This window comes from Palaemon carinicauda, chromosome 27 (assembly GCF_036898095.1).
Source record: "Palaemon carinicauda isolate YSFRI2023 chromosome 27, ASM3689809v2, whole genome shotgun sequence".
Lineage (NCBI taxonomy): Eukaryota > Metazoa > Arthropoda > Malacostraca > Decapoda > Palaemonidae > Palaemon > Palaemon carinicauda.
The window spans coordinates 8806739-8821418 of record NC_090751.1 but is presented as its reverse complement, the minus strand read 5'-3'; the positions used below and the strand labels follow the sequence as shown (position 1 = coordinate 8821418).

At 41.2% G+C, this 14680-nt stretch overlaps 2 protein-coding genes and 1 long non-coding RNA gene across 6 annotated transcripts in view; 2 read left to right on the top strand and 1 right to left on the bottom strand.

Annotated features, from left to right (window-relative positions):
- LOC137620522 (protein JTB-like) overlaps positions 1-7583 on the top strand; it is an 85707-nt gene extending 78124 nt beyond the window's left edge. The window contains exon 4 of the mRNA XM_068350713.1: positions 7361-7583. Coding sequence (XP_068206814.1) covers positions 7361-7523 — 163 coding nt within the window. The 3' untranslated portion in view covers positions 7524-7583. The remainder of the gene's footprint in view (positions 1-7360) is intronic.
- Positions 1-14680, bottom strand: part of LOC137620523 (uncharacterized) — an 83065-nt gene that overhangs the window by 22409 nt on the left and 45976 nt on the right. The window contains exons 3-4 of one of the 3 annotated variants that reach the window (XR_011040073.1): positions 8780-8930; positions 7326-7568 (exon numbers count right to left, since the gene is read on the bottom strand). This is a non-coding gene — a long non-coding RNA (uncharacterized lncRNA). Of the gene's footprint in view, positions 1-7325; positions 7576-8274; positions 8411-8779; positions 8931-14680 lie in introns of those variants that run through there. The other 2 variants (XR_011040072.1, XR_011040074.1) reach the window with 2 other exon arrangements.
- Positions 9510-14680, top strand: part of LOC137620520 (uncharacterized) — a 53273-nt gene continuing 48102 nt past the window's right edge. The window contains exon 1 of one of the 2 annotated variants that reach the window (XM_068350711.1): positions 9510-9770. In XM_068350711.1, the coding sequence (XP_068206812.1) occupies positions 9714-9770 (57 nt within the window). In that variant the 5' untranslated portion in view covers positions 9510-9713. The remainder of the gene's footprint in view (positions 9771-14680) is intronic. The other variant, XM_068350712.1, reaches the window with a different exon arrangement.

Genomic DNA, 14680 nt, shown 5'->3' with positions numbered 1-14680 from the left:
CCTGCAAAAAAGTGCCGCCAACTCATTAAATTAAATCCGTCCCGCAATGCCTTATCCATACAGGACATTAAGTGGACTAAGTTAGAGGTATCACCTTCTTTAAAAGCAGCAACTTTCTTACCCAAGGCTCCTAAAGTCTAGTCAAGGAAGTTAAAAACTTTGAAGGCTCTAAATATGCCCTTGAGCATATGATCCAACTCCGAGGTAGACCAGAAAATCTCGGTCTGCCTCATGGCCGACCGACGAGGAGCGTCTACAAGACTCGAGAAATCTCCCTGGGCAGAGGTAGGTACCCCAAGCCGAGAACTTCTGTCTCGTACCAGATACTAGACTTAGTTGCTAGTCTAGCTGGAGGAAATGCGAAAGCTACTTTTCCTTGTTCTTTCTTGGACTGCATCCAGTCACCCATCAGTCTTAGAGGCCTCTTAGAAGACCGTGACAAGACCATCTTGGTAAACAGACTTCCTTGAAGCCTTCCCAAGAGTAAATTCCGAAGGTGGAGAACGTGGAACAACGGGTCCAAAAAATCTGGGAATTCCTCATTGAAAACCTTCATAAGTTTTTTCAGATCTACTGAAGGACGAAATAAGTTAGTCTTCATCTTCTGAAATCTCCTCAAACTCAACAGGAGAAAGGTGACCCTCAATGTCCTCCTCTGGTAAAGCTCCAACGGGAGCAACAACATTGATCAACGGGAGCAACAACATTGAGTACAGGGTTCTTCTCATGAAGTTCCTGACTTCCGACAGCAACAGAACCTGGATCACCACGTCTGTCGCCAAGCAGACCTACCACTTGACGCTCATCAAAACGCTCGCAATCAAAGCGATCGGAACTAATGTGTTCCTCATTATGATCTCTGTTAAAATCATTGTCATCCTGAAGGGCGTAGTACTCATCTTCATAATCAAGACTCGCTTCTAAATCACCAGCAACGTGGGAAGAAGTAGGTCACTCAGGGTCACGTTCTGAAAAACTCTTGACGTCGCTTTCTGACTGGCACTCAGCGCCGTGTACCGCTTGACGCTCGTCGACCTGCTTGGCTACTTGGCGCTCAGCGATGCGTCCTGGAGGACTTTCAATATCGAGTCTTGAAGGGCGGTTGACGTCCTGTGTAAAAGAACGTTCTACGACTGGTTTAGCAGGACGTTCGACGTCTCGTTTTGCAGGACGTTCGAGCTCACATCCTGAATGCAGTTCACCTTTGTGCTTAAGAGGACGTTCGGCGCCTCGGTCTAAAGAACGTTCGACGTTAGGTCTGGCTGAGTACTTAACGTCGTTCTTAGTTGATCGCTCAATATCACGTCCTAAAGGACGTTCGATGCTATAGCTAGAAGGATGCTCGGCGCCTCGTATAGAAGGACGGCCGAGATCACGAACCACCGCGCACTTAACGACACGTTTGGGAACACATCCTACAGGACGTTTCACATCGCGTTGAGTAGACTGCTCGCTGTCTCGAGCCTGACAATCACTGTCACGTCTGGCTGCTTGATGCTACGATGGTATGTCTGACATTTGTGAACACGAACAAGTTCACTTCCTTAAGAGGAACAGTGTTACGACCTTTCAAGGGAGAGGAAAATGAGATCGTCATTCAGAGCCTCTTGACCGACAGTCTTATGCCGCCTGGCGTCCAGAAGAGAGGCTTCCTGATGTTCAGGATACACGACTGCTACTCTCTTACTGATCGGAGTTGGTAACTTTGCATGAAAGAAGAGAGCCTTTGTTGTATCTCGTGTAGCATGTTCAAGTTTGGATCCATTCGTTGTGATATCGGTGACGACACGTCTATCGCCACACCGTTCACCTCACCGCTCATAAGGCGTTCAGAACGTCTGGATGGTGATAACCAGTCCGACGGCTGAGGGGGAGCATGAACCGAGGTTAAGCATCGTTCTGACTACTGCTCGGCAAGATCCTTGGCAGAGTTCGACGTCCTAGCAGGACGTTTAGCAGGAGAGCTCTCAACTGAAGATGGATATCGCTCTGGACTGTCCCAATGGCTACAGCCAGGCCGTGATGCGCTAGTAGGACGTTGGTTGGCCTTATCAAAGGTCCTCTTAAGAGGTCTGGAAGCTAGCCGCCAGCCTCTTTAAGGTATTGCGTCATCCGAAGACAACGAAAACAACTTAACCTCACCTTTCCTATGGTGAGGGCGAACGTCCTGAGAAACTTCAACAGGTACATTCGAGGGGACGTCTGCTCGTGTTTTAAAGCCTCTTGTCTCCTTTTGCCGGTCAACATTCCTTCTCCCAGGGGTTGGGGAGCTTGGAATAGGTCTAAGACTAGGAGAACGACAGACGCAAGCAGGCATACCCTCCACAGCACTAAATAACTTCACTTCTCTTATAGCACTTACACCCTTTAACTGCTTTACATCGTACATAAGCTGCGTTCAGTCAGCCGCAAGCGTTTCCACTTTAGCGCCCAGCGCTTGAATCGCTACCAACATGTCCTTAAGCATAGGCTCATTAGCAGTTACAGTAGCGGGATCAGAATCTACCACTACAGGGGAAGGATTAGGGACAGTGACACGGGAAGAGGAAAGGTATTTGGAAAAACGAGAACAACTTCGTCTTAATATCACAAATTACATTTTTCTTTCCCGGAATGAATCTTGCCGTCAACTTGACTTGTTCTTCTTCGGCCCATCTTAAGATTTGTAATGCGAGAACACACAACTCCTTTGACTTCGATCCCCCTTTCTTCTTTATGTACGCCACCACTGTGGCGTTGTCCGACATCAGAGCCACTGTATTTCCTTTTAGGAGAGTCCTGAAGTGCAGACAGGCTTCCTGGGCAGCTCTTATCTCCAGAATATTGATGTGCAGGGTTTTCTCGACTTCCGACCAACTTCCTCTCGCCGTCTTCCCTAGGAGATGGGCTCCCCACCCCTCCTTTGAGGCGTCTGTGAACAGAAGAAGTTCCGGAGGCCCGGAAGACAGTGGCATCCCTTTGAGAGTGTTCGTACGATCTTGCCACCACTCCAGGGCCTGTCTTGTTTCTGGAAGAACCGGAACGATTTTGTAGGGGGAGCTCCTCTGATCCCAGGGATCCTTTAGGTTCCACTGAATGCTCCTGAGATTCTGTCTCCCTTGAGGGACCAACTTCTCCAAAGACACTAAGTGGCCTATCAACCTCTGCCAATCCTTTGCCCTTCTGGGTTGGTCCGCTAAGAAGGGGTGAAGGACCTGGTCCAGATTGTTCAACCTGTCTACCGACGGAAAGGCTCTGACCAGTAAGGAGTCTAGAACTAAGCCTTAGTACGTCATCTTGTTGGTTGGGGTCAGGTGAGATTTTTCCAGGTTGATGGTGATACCCAGGGTCTTGCAGAAGTGTAGAAGATCCGTGCCCTGTTGTTTCAAGACTTCCTCTGAGGAAGAAAGGAGTAAACAATCGTCCAGGTACCGAATTAGACGGATTCCCCGTTCGTGAGCCCAAACGGAGACCGTCGTGAATACTTTTGTGAATACCTGGGGGGCTGTGGAGAGTCCAAAGCACAGGGCTCTGAACTGCAAGATCTGGGTGTTCCACCTCACCCGGAGATACTTCCTGCTGGCTGGATGGATTGGAATCTGGAAATAGGCGTCCTTGAGGTCTATGGATAACATGAAATCCCCCTCCCTCAAGGACTCCAGGACCGACTTCGGGGTGTCCATCTTGAAGTCGGTTTTCCGTATGAATTTGTTGAGGGCTGACAGGTCTCCAACCTCCCGTTGCCTTCTCTACCAGGAAGAGCCGACTGTAGAAGCCAGGACCTGGTAGGTGAAAAGTCTCCATTGCTCCCTTTTCCAACATAGTGGAGACTTCTTCTTGCAAGGCTGCTCTCTTCAAGGTGTCTTTTGGGGGCCAACCACTCCACCTGACTTGCCGGTATAAGGGGAGGTGGACCCGCCAGGAAAGGAAGCCTGTAGCCCTCCTTTAAAACCGTCACCGTCCACGGTTCTGCACCGTGAAGTTTCCAAGCTTGCCAAAATAGTCTGAGGCATCCCCCTACCTGAGGCTTGGGCAGGAGAGAGGGGCCTCTCACTCGACCTCCTTCAGGATAAACGTCCTCTCCTGCCTGAAGGGTAGGCTGTTCTAAACGAGGAAGGAGCCGAGTTGTTTCCCCTTCGGGTGGGATGAGTTGTCAGCGACCACAGAGATGCCAAGGAGTCTCTCCTTACCTGCGTAGGGGAAGAGTGAGAAGTTGAAGGAGCATCGGAAGCAGGTCTTCTAAACCCAGGCCTTCTCATCGACTGGTGTTTCGGTCTCCTTCCTCTTAGCCAGTTTCTCAACGACCTCCTCAGTCTTCTTTAGGGGGTTAAAGTCCTTCGTCCCACACAGTCAGGTTCCGAAGAGCCTTGGCTTCCCTGTCCGGAATTTTCTTAGAGAGATTCTTCAGGACAGAATCTCTCCTTCTCAACACACAGTTCGCTGACAGTGTTAAGGACTGGAATGTCAGGAACTAAAGGGCGCGGCCCCCCGAGCTGACTAACTCCCTCAAGGCATCACGTTTGGCAGGGTCCATAGAGTCTGTTGCAATCTGGGAGCCCACCAGAGTAGAGGCCCACCAGTCCAACCATGAGGCGACATTAATAAGGTCCTTTGACATTTCCTCCATCATAACGGCCTCTGCCTGGGAGAAGAAAATAGGTGCAGAAGAAGCCCTGTCCTCCAGTTTGCTGGCTCCATGAGGGTGTCCCTCCAAGGCATAGTACTTGCTCTGAGACTTAAGGCCCTGGAGGAGCTTGGAGGAACTCTGTCTCTTTGAAGTGTCCTTGTTCCGATTCACGATCTTATCAATATGGGACTGTCCCAGCCTAACGTCCCTCGCTTCTGGCAGGACTAAGGATGGCTTCTTCTGGACCGGCTCCTCCATAATCCTATTCAGGCTGGACCGCCAGACGTCTTCCTCCGAAGGTATAGGCTCCTCGATCCTATGGTGTTTCCTTATTAGGTTAATCACCCTTCTATATGCGGAGTCCTCTGTTGGTCCATCATCTGGGTCACCATCCGCTTCCTCCGTCCTGCGATGTGGAGTGTCGCTGACACGGGCAACTCCGCTCTGGTTAGGTTCGAGGTTGGACCTTTCGGAAAAGACGGGGGGCCTCCGCCGTCTTTTGGGTTTTCAACAAGGGAACGGGCTCCTCCATGAAGGTGATCGACGGAGGAATCCGTGCACGACGATCACCTCCACGGGCTGACTTGTCGCGGCTGCCCGTCCTCCGAGGCGACTCCCTCCGCTGGGCGGATTGAGACACCTTTGAGGGGGACTTACGCTTTTCCGACGGGGGTCTATAGTCCGAGGCTGAAGCCGACTTGCGGCTGTCGGAGGACTTTCTCCGGTAAGCCTGACCGCAGTGCCCGTGACCGTAGTAAGGACCCACTGCTCTTGTTCCTTCGGGGAGGCACTCCTCCTGCTCTTCCTTCGCGAGGAACGAGACCTCCTCCTGGATCTCTCTCTCTTCCTTCTGTGTCTCCTCCGACGACAAAGAAGACCCAGCTGCGGACGAGTACGACCCCTCTCCATAACGGGAAGGCGGTACGGGTGGAGCCTTGCTCAACACCTGTTGCGTACCTGACGTTGAAGGCTGCAAAAACATCTCGGGAACCGACAACGAAGGTGTTGGAGGCGCAGACGGTCGATCCACAAACGGAAAGGAGGAGCTCAGACCTTCTTCCACCCCCAACGGCGACCTGCACGGCATCCTCGGTAGACTCCATCCAAGGGGATCCTCCTGCGGGGAATCTTCTCTCTCTGGGGCGCCTGAAACATCCACCCAAGAATCTGGGGAAGAAAAAGGAACATGTTTATTCCACATGGGGTACCCAGCCGAGACGTGCTCCCCTTGCACAAGAGCAACGGGCCGCGGACCCCCACTAAACATACCCTCAGGCCCCTCACACGCCTGAACAGACACAGACACCCCAGAATCAAGACCTTCCTGGGGAAGAAGCCCCGACTTCTTTCCCTTAACCGACTTACCTCGTCCCCTACTCTGGGTAGGGGAAGAAGAAGGAACTCTATCCGACCTTTTGCCAGCCGATGTTGCAGGAGAAGAAAGACTAGCCTTCCTGGGAGACAGAAGAATCTTCTTCTTAGTCCCGAACCTAACCCACAGAACCTCGCTCCACGTAACACATTCGGGACACGTGTCTGAAGGCGAGCACACTTTACCCCTACACGTGGGACAAAGGGTATGCGGGTCCACATCGGGCTTCGATAAAAACGCGCCACACGACTTCCCGGCCCTAGGCCCAGGGCAACGGCGGGTATGCTCCATCTCACGCTAACTCAATACCGCCAGACACAGGAACATAGCGGAAAAAGAAAAGGAACACAAGGAAAGCACAAGGTAACACAAGCTAAAGCGCGAAGCACAAGGGAATACAAGTTAAAGCGCGAAGCACAACGGAAACACGTGGTCACACACGCGGTACACAACACAAAGGGTCGCGCTGAGATGTGAGGAGCGTCGAGACGATATCACGACGCGACCAGAGAACTTACTGAAGGTCGCGACCCAAGCTCACATGTGGCCTGCCTCGGCATTGCCCTCAGGGCACGTATCCTTCCGCCTAGGCCTACCATTACAGAAAACGGGAGTCGGGTAAACTACACAAAACTCTGGTCGATTGAGAGGAGGTTCCAGGTAACTGCTATGAAAGTAGTTCGATGTAAGTTCCTGTGTTGGAACAACTATCTCTTTGAAGTTTACGCCTATAGCGATCAAAATCAATCCATTCATTCTCTGACAAAAGAACACATTAATCACACCGATCACCCAAATCACATTCTTTACCTCTGCATTTAACGCAGAGTGAATGGGGAATCGAGAGAGGCTTTAGCCATTCGGGTCTTACACCCACTCACACACATCCTAAAAGTTATAGGGGGGCCATTTTGAAAATTTTAGAGAGAAATCAACAAGCAAGGGTCAAAATATTCTAAATCCAAACGTATCCAAGAATATCCAAAAGTAAATTCAAACAAGCGGGAGTTAACAACCAAAGTTTTGTACATCACCAAAGTAGATTAATAAATATCAGAAATCTGTCGAGCAGAATATCAACGATGTCGCCGCTAGCGACGGCAGGGAAGATATGAGGAATTCTGGAATGGTTCCTAGGTATCTCGCTAGGGTGCAGGGGTGGTACATCTGGCTATCCAATCGGCAAGAGTTTTGAATTTTTTGCCGTGACGTCAGGGACGTAAGCTATATATATAACTACCGGGTAAGTCTTATGTTTAAAATCAAGATATTAATGTAATGAGCTAGAGTAATTTTGTAGTATCTAGACAGCAAGACAAAATTTTTACTTATATATAGTTTACACACCATAATCATGTTTTTAAATCACATCTGTTTTTAAGGTGTGATCGTGTTGTATGGATAGAAGAGCGGAACTTTTGGACATTCGAAGCTGTTACAGGTGCAGTAGGATTAATAGCAGGACTTGCAACTGTTGCGAGGCAAAAAGTTCTTGATCATCGGATTTTGCAAAGAATACAACGTCAAGTGGCTGCTGGTGTATGATTGTTATTTGCTTCTAAATATATATGTTCAGTCTCCAATTAAATCCTGAAAACTATAAAATGCTTTACAATATTTATTCTTAATCATACTAGAGATGGGTCACTTAAAACATTACCCTTTAAAGACCACTGTCTTCCTTACCAAGTAGTAAATGCAAATTTTTATTTCTTGATTCCAGTCTTTAAAATTTTAAAGATTAAAATTAAAATGTTTCAATGGTCATACTGCTCATAAAAATAACATTATTACAGTTTATTATATAAAAATGTATCATTTTCATGAAAGTAAATTATCAATTGTTTTAAATATTCTCAAGGATTTTAAAGTACCTGCCTATTCAAAACTACTACTATGTAAAGACCATATTTAAAGTGTCATATTTTAACAGAATGTTTATTAAAAGCATGGAAAAACTGTATTTCTTACAAGGAAAAGGAAAACTGGTTAAAAAATATTTGGGAACAATTTAACATAATCAAGTCTTATTGTAAGTTGATATAACCAACAACATTTTCAGTTATTTCTGCTTCCCCATCAATAGTTCCATCTTAAATAAATAGATATGAATAAAGTTGAAGTATAAACGTTACAGAATGTCTAGTCATTTTTTTCTTTGTATTATTAAAATTTACCAATAAATTTACATAAAATGTTCAATACTTTATACAGTACAGGATAAGTATTCATATGAATTTCATTTGCTTATCATAGAGAATTTTAATTGGCAATCCAAATAGTTATACATAAACATCGCAGGCCACTGATGGAAACATTAGATACATAGGCTATACCCTTGTTTCTAATACTGCATGTTAAATTATCAAAAATAAAAATGGAGTGCAGAATAGGAAGCCATCATGAATATAAAAATAGTCTATATTTAACCCCTACTACAGAAAATATAACTAATGTACTGGTAAGTCGTAAATTATAACCACGATGTATAAATATTGCCAAATCAATCCAGTATTAAAATTGTTAGGCCTTTTTGGTAAAACAATTAATTAGTGGATAGACCAGCAAACTAGAATCTACATAAATTATATATCATTATCTGCACGTGTTGACTTTTTCACATTAATTTTCAAGGTTTAATAATTAATCAATCTTGTGATACAAATGTATGTTCGCTCATAAGAAATCATTGTACAAATATGTATTTAATGATTGATAATCAAATATTTTGTAGTGTATGATACCTTATATATAAGTACTGATGATATGGAATGAACTCATTAGTTCCTGCACTTACTCACCTTTTATTGCTCATAATGAGCAACTTGGCATGGGGCCTGTTTTTCTTGTTAACTAATGCGAGATGTAAAACAGATTCTGAATTGATGACAGCTTTGTTGCCTCTGATTATGCTTCCAGCAAAACAAGAATGGAAACGGCTAAACTGGAAGTCTGTAATTATTAAAAAGTTATTATTGTTCAAGTTTCAAAGTGAATTAATTCTGATATAATCACTAGGCTGTATATTTGAATAGGATCATTTTTTCCACCAAACGTACTTCACCTAATATGAAAAGATAACAAAAGTAAACTTGTACACATTGTTATTGTTGATCATGAAGTCCGATTTAGAGTAGTTTGCTAGAACTTTAGTGCTAGCAGAAAAATATTATTGTGTGATATTTCACATTATGTATTATAAGGGAATATATGTCAAGATAATGTAAAAAGTTAAATATTTTTTTTAATGGTTTGATGTTTGTAGATATGAAGCTAAATTTCTTATGTGATATGTGGACCTTACGATGTACAATATATGTTTTATGTTTGTGTAATAAGCCTGTATTGCAAGACACTGTACATTTATTCACAATACACTATAAAACTTTTTATCTGATAGTATTTTTCTAACAATCTACGCCCATTTCCGGTATCTCTGCCTTTTCCTTATCATGATAAAACAACAGTTAAAATACTAAGATTAGATAAGAGGTAAAGATTAATATGGTAGATCGATCATGAAAAGGAGAGAGCTGCTAGTGTTCAACAAACAACTAGAGTGAATACGTGGCCAATTTTCCAGAAACACTTTCAACATCCTTATTCAGTAAAGAAATAGTTGAATTAACAATTGGATAATGTTTCTCATTGGCAAAAGTCTTTGAAAATACATTCACTTCAAGAAATTTAGTAATTAGAATTTTTAAAAATTTTATTGCAAAGAACTTGTAAAAGATGTGCAGTTACAAGGGAATAATAATCTCAGGGATCCTCATTTCCTCGTTCGCAATTGTAAGTTTTATGTCACAATATGACAGTTTATTTACTTATTCAATGCTTATAGTTTAAGTCAAGAATCTCATCCACTAAAGTTAAATCTAAAATTTATATATATACGGATTATCAAAACTGAATTTAAAGTCCTGAATATATCTTATCTTTTAAAATTTGATTTTAATTGACTAAACAATAGAGGAAAGATAACATTAACAGAAAAAAGGAGATGAGGTAATTATTCCAAGTCAATCTACAACCCTGGCTGGAAAAGCAGCATGCTACATGCCCTAGGGTTCCACCAGGGAAAGTAGCCCGTTGAAGAAAAGAAATAATGAAATGGCAAATTAAGTATTTACAGAATAAGTAATGAGTAAAAAATTTTAGGGTCGGTAAAAACATTAAAGTAGTTCGGTTGCATATAAACTATAGAACAAAACTTAAATAAACACAACTTTTACAAAAAGTTTGAACTGAAATTCCAACAATTTACCTGCCAGATTGAGATCATTCCACAATCTGGTCACAGCTGGGATAAAAGTTCTAAAATACTGTGTAGCAATGTGCCTTGTGATGCAACTGAAGAAACATACCAAATGAGTTTTTCAAAAGTATTTTCACCATCAAGAATCACACTTAGAATTAAAGAAAATATATAAATACTTAGAGAGACATTGTCAATGCAAAGATCTAAATGTTGAGGAGCTAATGTCCTTTACTCTATTTACAATCATACTTTGAGTTTTGTTAAGATTTAACTTCATGACCCATAAATTGCACGATGCACTGATTTTAGCTAGATCTCTATTGAGGTATTCAGTAACCATTTAGTTAGATACAGGAGATGAAATTGAAGCAAATAATAGTATCAGTTGCATATGTAACAAAGCTTACTTTTCGGCCCAAACCAAAGATGCATATATACTGTAGAATGATAAGTAATTGGCCGAGAATACTACCCTCAGGAACACCGGATATTACATTCCTATACTCACTATTGTGTCCATCAACAACTACTATTTGCAATCTATTATTTTAAAAAATCCAATTATGATGTTCAAGTTTGAAAACAATGGCCTGATTGAAAACAATGGCCTGATTGAAAACAATGGCCTGATGATTAACACAATCAAAGACAGCACTCAAATCAAGGCCAATCATACAAACTTCCAGACCATAATCAAGGGATTTCTGTTAAGTGTTGGAAATTGTATGAAGGGAATCACATGTTCCATGGACTTTGCAAAATCCAAACTGTAAATTATAGCACAGATGATTACTTTCAACATAGCTATTCAAATTTTTTTGCCAAAAGACATTAGAAAACTTGAGATAATAAGGGAATTATAGAAATTTGCTGTAATTAGCAGGACAAGATACATTCATCCTATGGAGTAACATTACCAATTCTCCAACATGTCCAAAAAGATCCTCATCTTTCTAACTTTTGAAAAAATAACAAACATCTTAGGGGCTAAGAAATCAGCTGCCTTTAGGAAAAACAAAGGAAAAATATCATTTGATTTACACCTTCATAAGCATCAAGGTACAGTACGGTATTTTAATTTCATGGGACCAAACAGATAAGTTAGTTAGTTTAGCTCCAGAAAAACAGGAATGAGGAAGATAGAGTTTCTTACGACTGCTTACTGTCCAACATATACGCCAAAATGGTTGCCTTTTCCTTGGTCAGTGAGTGACAGCGGTTGTACCAAACAGGATTTCTTTTATGATTAAATTTTCACCCTTATCAGAAGAAGCATAAACTCTCTGAGAAACAGTTCTTAGCCGAGTATAGTTATTCCAAGTCAAATCTGATCTGTTACCTTACCAAAATTATAAGCTGCCCGTTTCTCCTAATACGCATATCTACAATTACCATTAAAACAGGGTTTATCTTTCACTCGCTATTTAACAAACAAGAATAAAGAACAAAGCATAAAACATTACTTTAAAAATTCAATGCTAAAAATCAAAGTCAGATCAAAGGATGTAATTATGTATTAATTAAACTAATATATATCAAATTGAGGATGTTGACATAACAAGGACCAACAGTGAATGTGATGACAGTGGGCTAGGAGAGCCCAAGATTAAAGTAAAATTAAGAAAGCACTAGGATTAACTACAATATACAGAAACTGAAGAAACAGGCAATGAGAAGTCACCTAGGATACACACACAAAAATATTGAATCAGAAGACATTTCCATATTGAACAGGATTCCCAACATTTCCAGTAACCTGAGTAACTCCAACTGTTGAATTTGAATCCTTTCCAAAGAAGCATTCAAATATAGCCCGTCATCCAGGTATACTGTAAAAGAACCCTGATTCCCATAAATCTCATCGATTTGGAGATGGGACCATCATCATGATGAAGTGTGGAGTAGTCCTCAGACACAAACATAGCCTCTTGAATGGTGTACCTTCAAACCATTCACAAACTGAAGGAATTTCCTAGAAAGAGACCTCAAAGCATCACTTTCGAGACTTGGTATTCACTTCTGTAGTCACCTTATCAATCTTATTTGCATCTACTACGGGACCCAAAATAGGGGAAAAATCAAGGAATGTTTCTCCACATCAGACAGTCTCACCAACCTTAAAGGAACACACTTCCTCCCCATGCTTGATCACAAAACACACATAGGCTGCTGCAATCTTGGAAGCCCCATCAGAAATAGTTTCATGTAAACAAGTTAGATAGTCCAAAATAATATTCAGAGTCTGATGGCCTGCAAACTTCTCTCCTATAATACTTAACCTTTACAATACAACCAGCAAGAGAGATTATTTCCAGAATGTTCCCCACTTTATTACCAAAACAAACAGCATTTCTCGAGAAATGCAGATCTTGCAATCCCTACATTTAAAAATTCCATTTTATCAACATTAATGATGGATTCAAGAGAAGTAATTAGATATGAATCATTAACAAAGTTAGGCAATTGATTTTCTCATATAAGTCTCTAACTAAATGTTAATACAGAATAGCTACTTTTCCAATTAATAAAAATCTGAGAAAACTGAGGGGTACACATCATCTTGGAGGGGTCAGCTTCCAATTACTTAGAAGAATAAAGAAGAACCAGAACTTAAATTAAGTAGCATATTTTGATACCTTTCAGAAATCCATTTTCTACAGTCAACCTCTTTCTCCATATTATCTTTATCCTCATCTTCCTGTCCTGGTGTATTGTCTAAAATGTTCAACTGCAGGACTTCCCTTTGGTTTAATTTGAAAGGGAACCACTGCGTCCACACTAAGCAAGGGACTCATTTTAGCAGTTGAGGTACTAGCAACTTCATTCACACCATTAGGGAAAACTAAACAACCTTTAGTAATTTTAAAGTGAGAGGTTCTTAGAAAGGCAATTAACAGTCATGACTTGAAAGCTCATTATTGGCTGATGTGGCATTATCATTGTCATCCCCACTATAATCAACTAGCCTAGTCTCTCTAGATTTTCCCCTCAACTAAATGCTAGTTCCCACTTTCCTTTTATGTTTGGAACTCTTTATCTGGTCAGCGACCATAAAACGTAATTTTCCATAAGAGAAACACTAAGGCCTTCGTATTCCTCACAAGAAATGTCTAAATCACAGTGGTGCCCCGGGAACAAGATACAAAAGAGAATGAGGATCGTAAATACCCAGAACTAGCTCCCTTGAACAATCTACATTGGAATTACTAACAAATACAGTAGAAGACATCAATTATAATTACTACAGTAATACCTCAAATAACACTTCGCTTTCACAATCCGGAGGGGGTACTCAAATTGTCTACTTATTAAGCACAAGTCAATAAAAAGACAAAGCATTACAGCATACCAACATCAAGGTTATTACCATTACCCACTACATTATCTCAATTTTGTCTGTACTTGAGCCCTAAGTCTATCAAAAAGAAAGAAATTTAGAAATTTTAAATTTTGGGATAAATATTGATGTAAAACTTACAACACTGATAAACAAAATAAAAGAGATGCATTGCCGTGAGAAAAGTAAACAGAACTAATGATTGTTGGGCACTGGAAAAGTATTGCATGTGTGGAAGAAATGTAAAAGAAATTTTTAAATCAACTGTCAAATCAGGTTTTCCAAAACAAAAAAGCCAAGAGATCAGTCCTCTTGTTGACAAACTGGACATGCTAGCACAAATTATAATAAAATGGAAAATACTGGTAAAGAAAAGTACTTTGTGTGTAAAATGAAAAAAAAATTAGTTTGTGTAGGAGTCCAACACTTCTTGCATCACAGAAATGGGCACCTAAAACCATAATGGAGATTCTGAAGGGATGTAACTTAAAAATTTTAGGATTAATGAAAGTGTATTAGGAAGATCACATAACAACAGGAGTGACTGTGAAGTATTCAAATTCAGGCAAAAATTTTATGGTTTGGGAATATGGTGAAAGGAAAAAGCAGTAGTCAAGAGAAATATGTTACAAGATAAAAAGTGAGAATACCTTGAACTGTATGAATATAGGACACCCATAGAGAAACAAGAACACTACTGTATTAATCAAATTATTGTACTTTACATTCTAAAATTATATTTATCAATCACTTTGGATATGCTACTCTGATAAAGAAAGAGGACCCACAAGATGTTCCCAAAATCAACAAGTATTTCCAAATCTCTGAAACATTTATGTCTAACAAAGAAAAAATCTATTAAGATAGTTACTATATGTTTGAGCTAGTTCCAAAGAAAATTTGGATACTGTACTGCATGATTTACACATTTAAATTGATCTAAAATGACAAATTCGGAGATAATTTGTATTTTCCTGGAGTTATTTATATAAATAACGGAAGGTTTGTTAGTATGGGAACAAATGACAAATTCGGAGATCATTTGTATTTTTCCCTAATACAAACCTGGAGTTGTTATGAACAATGGAAGGTTTGTTAGTATGG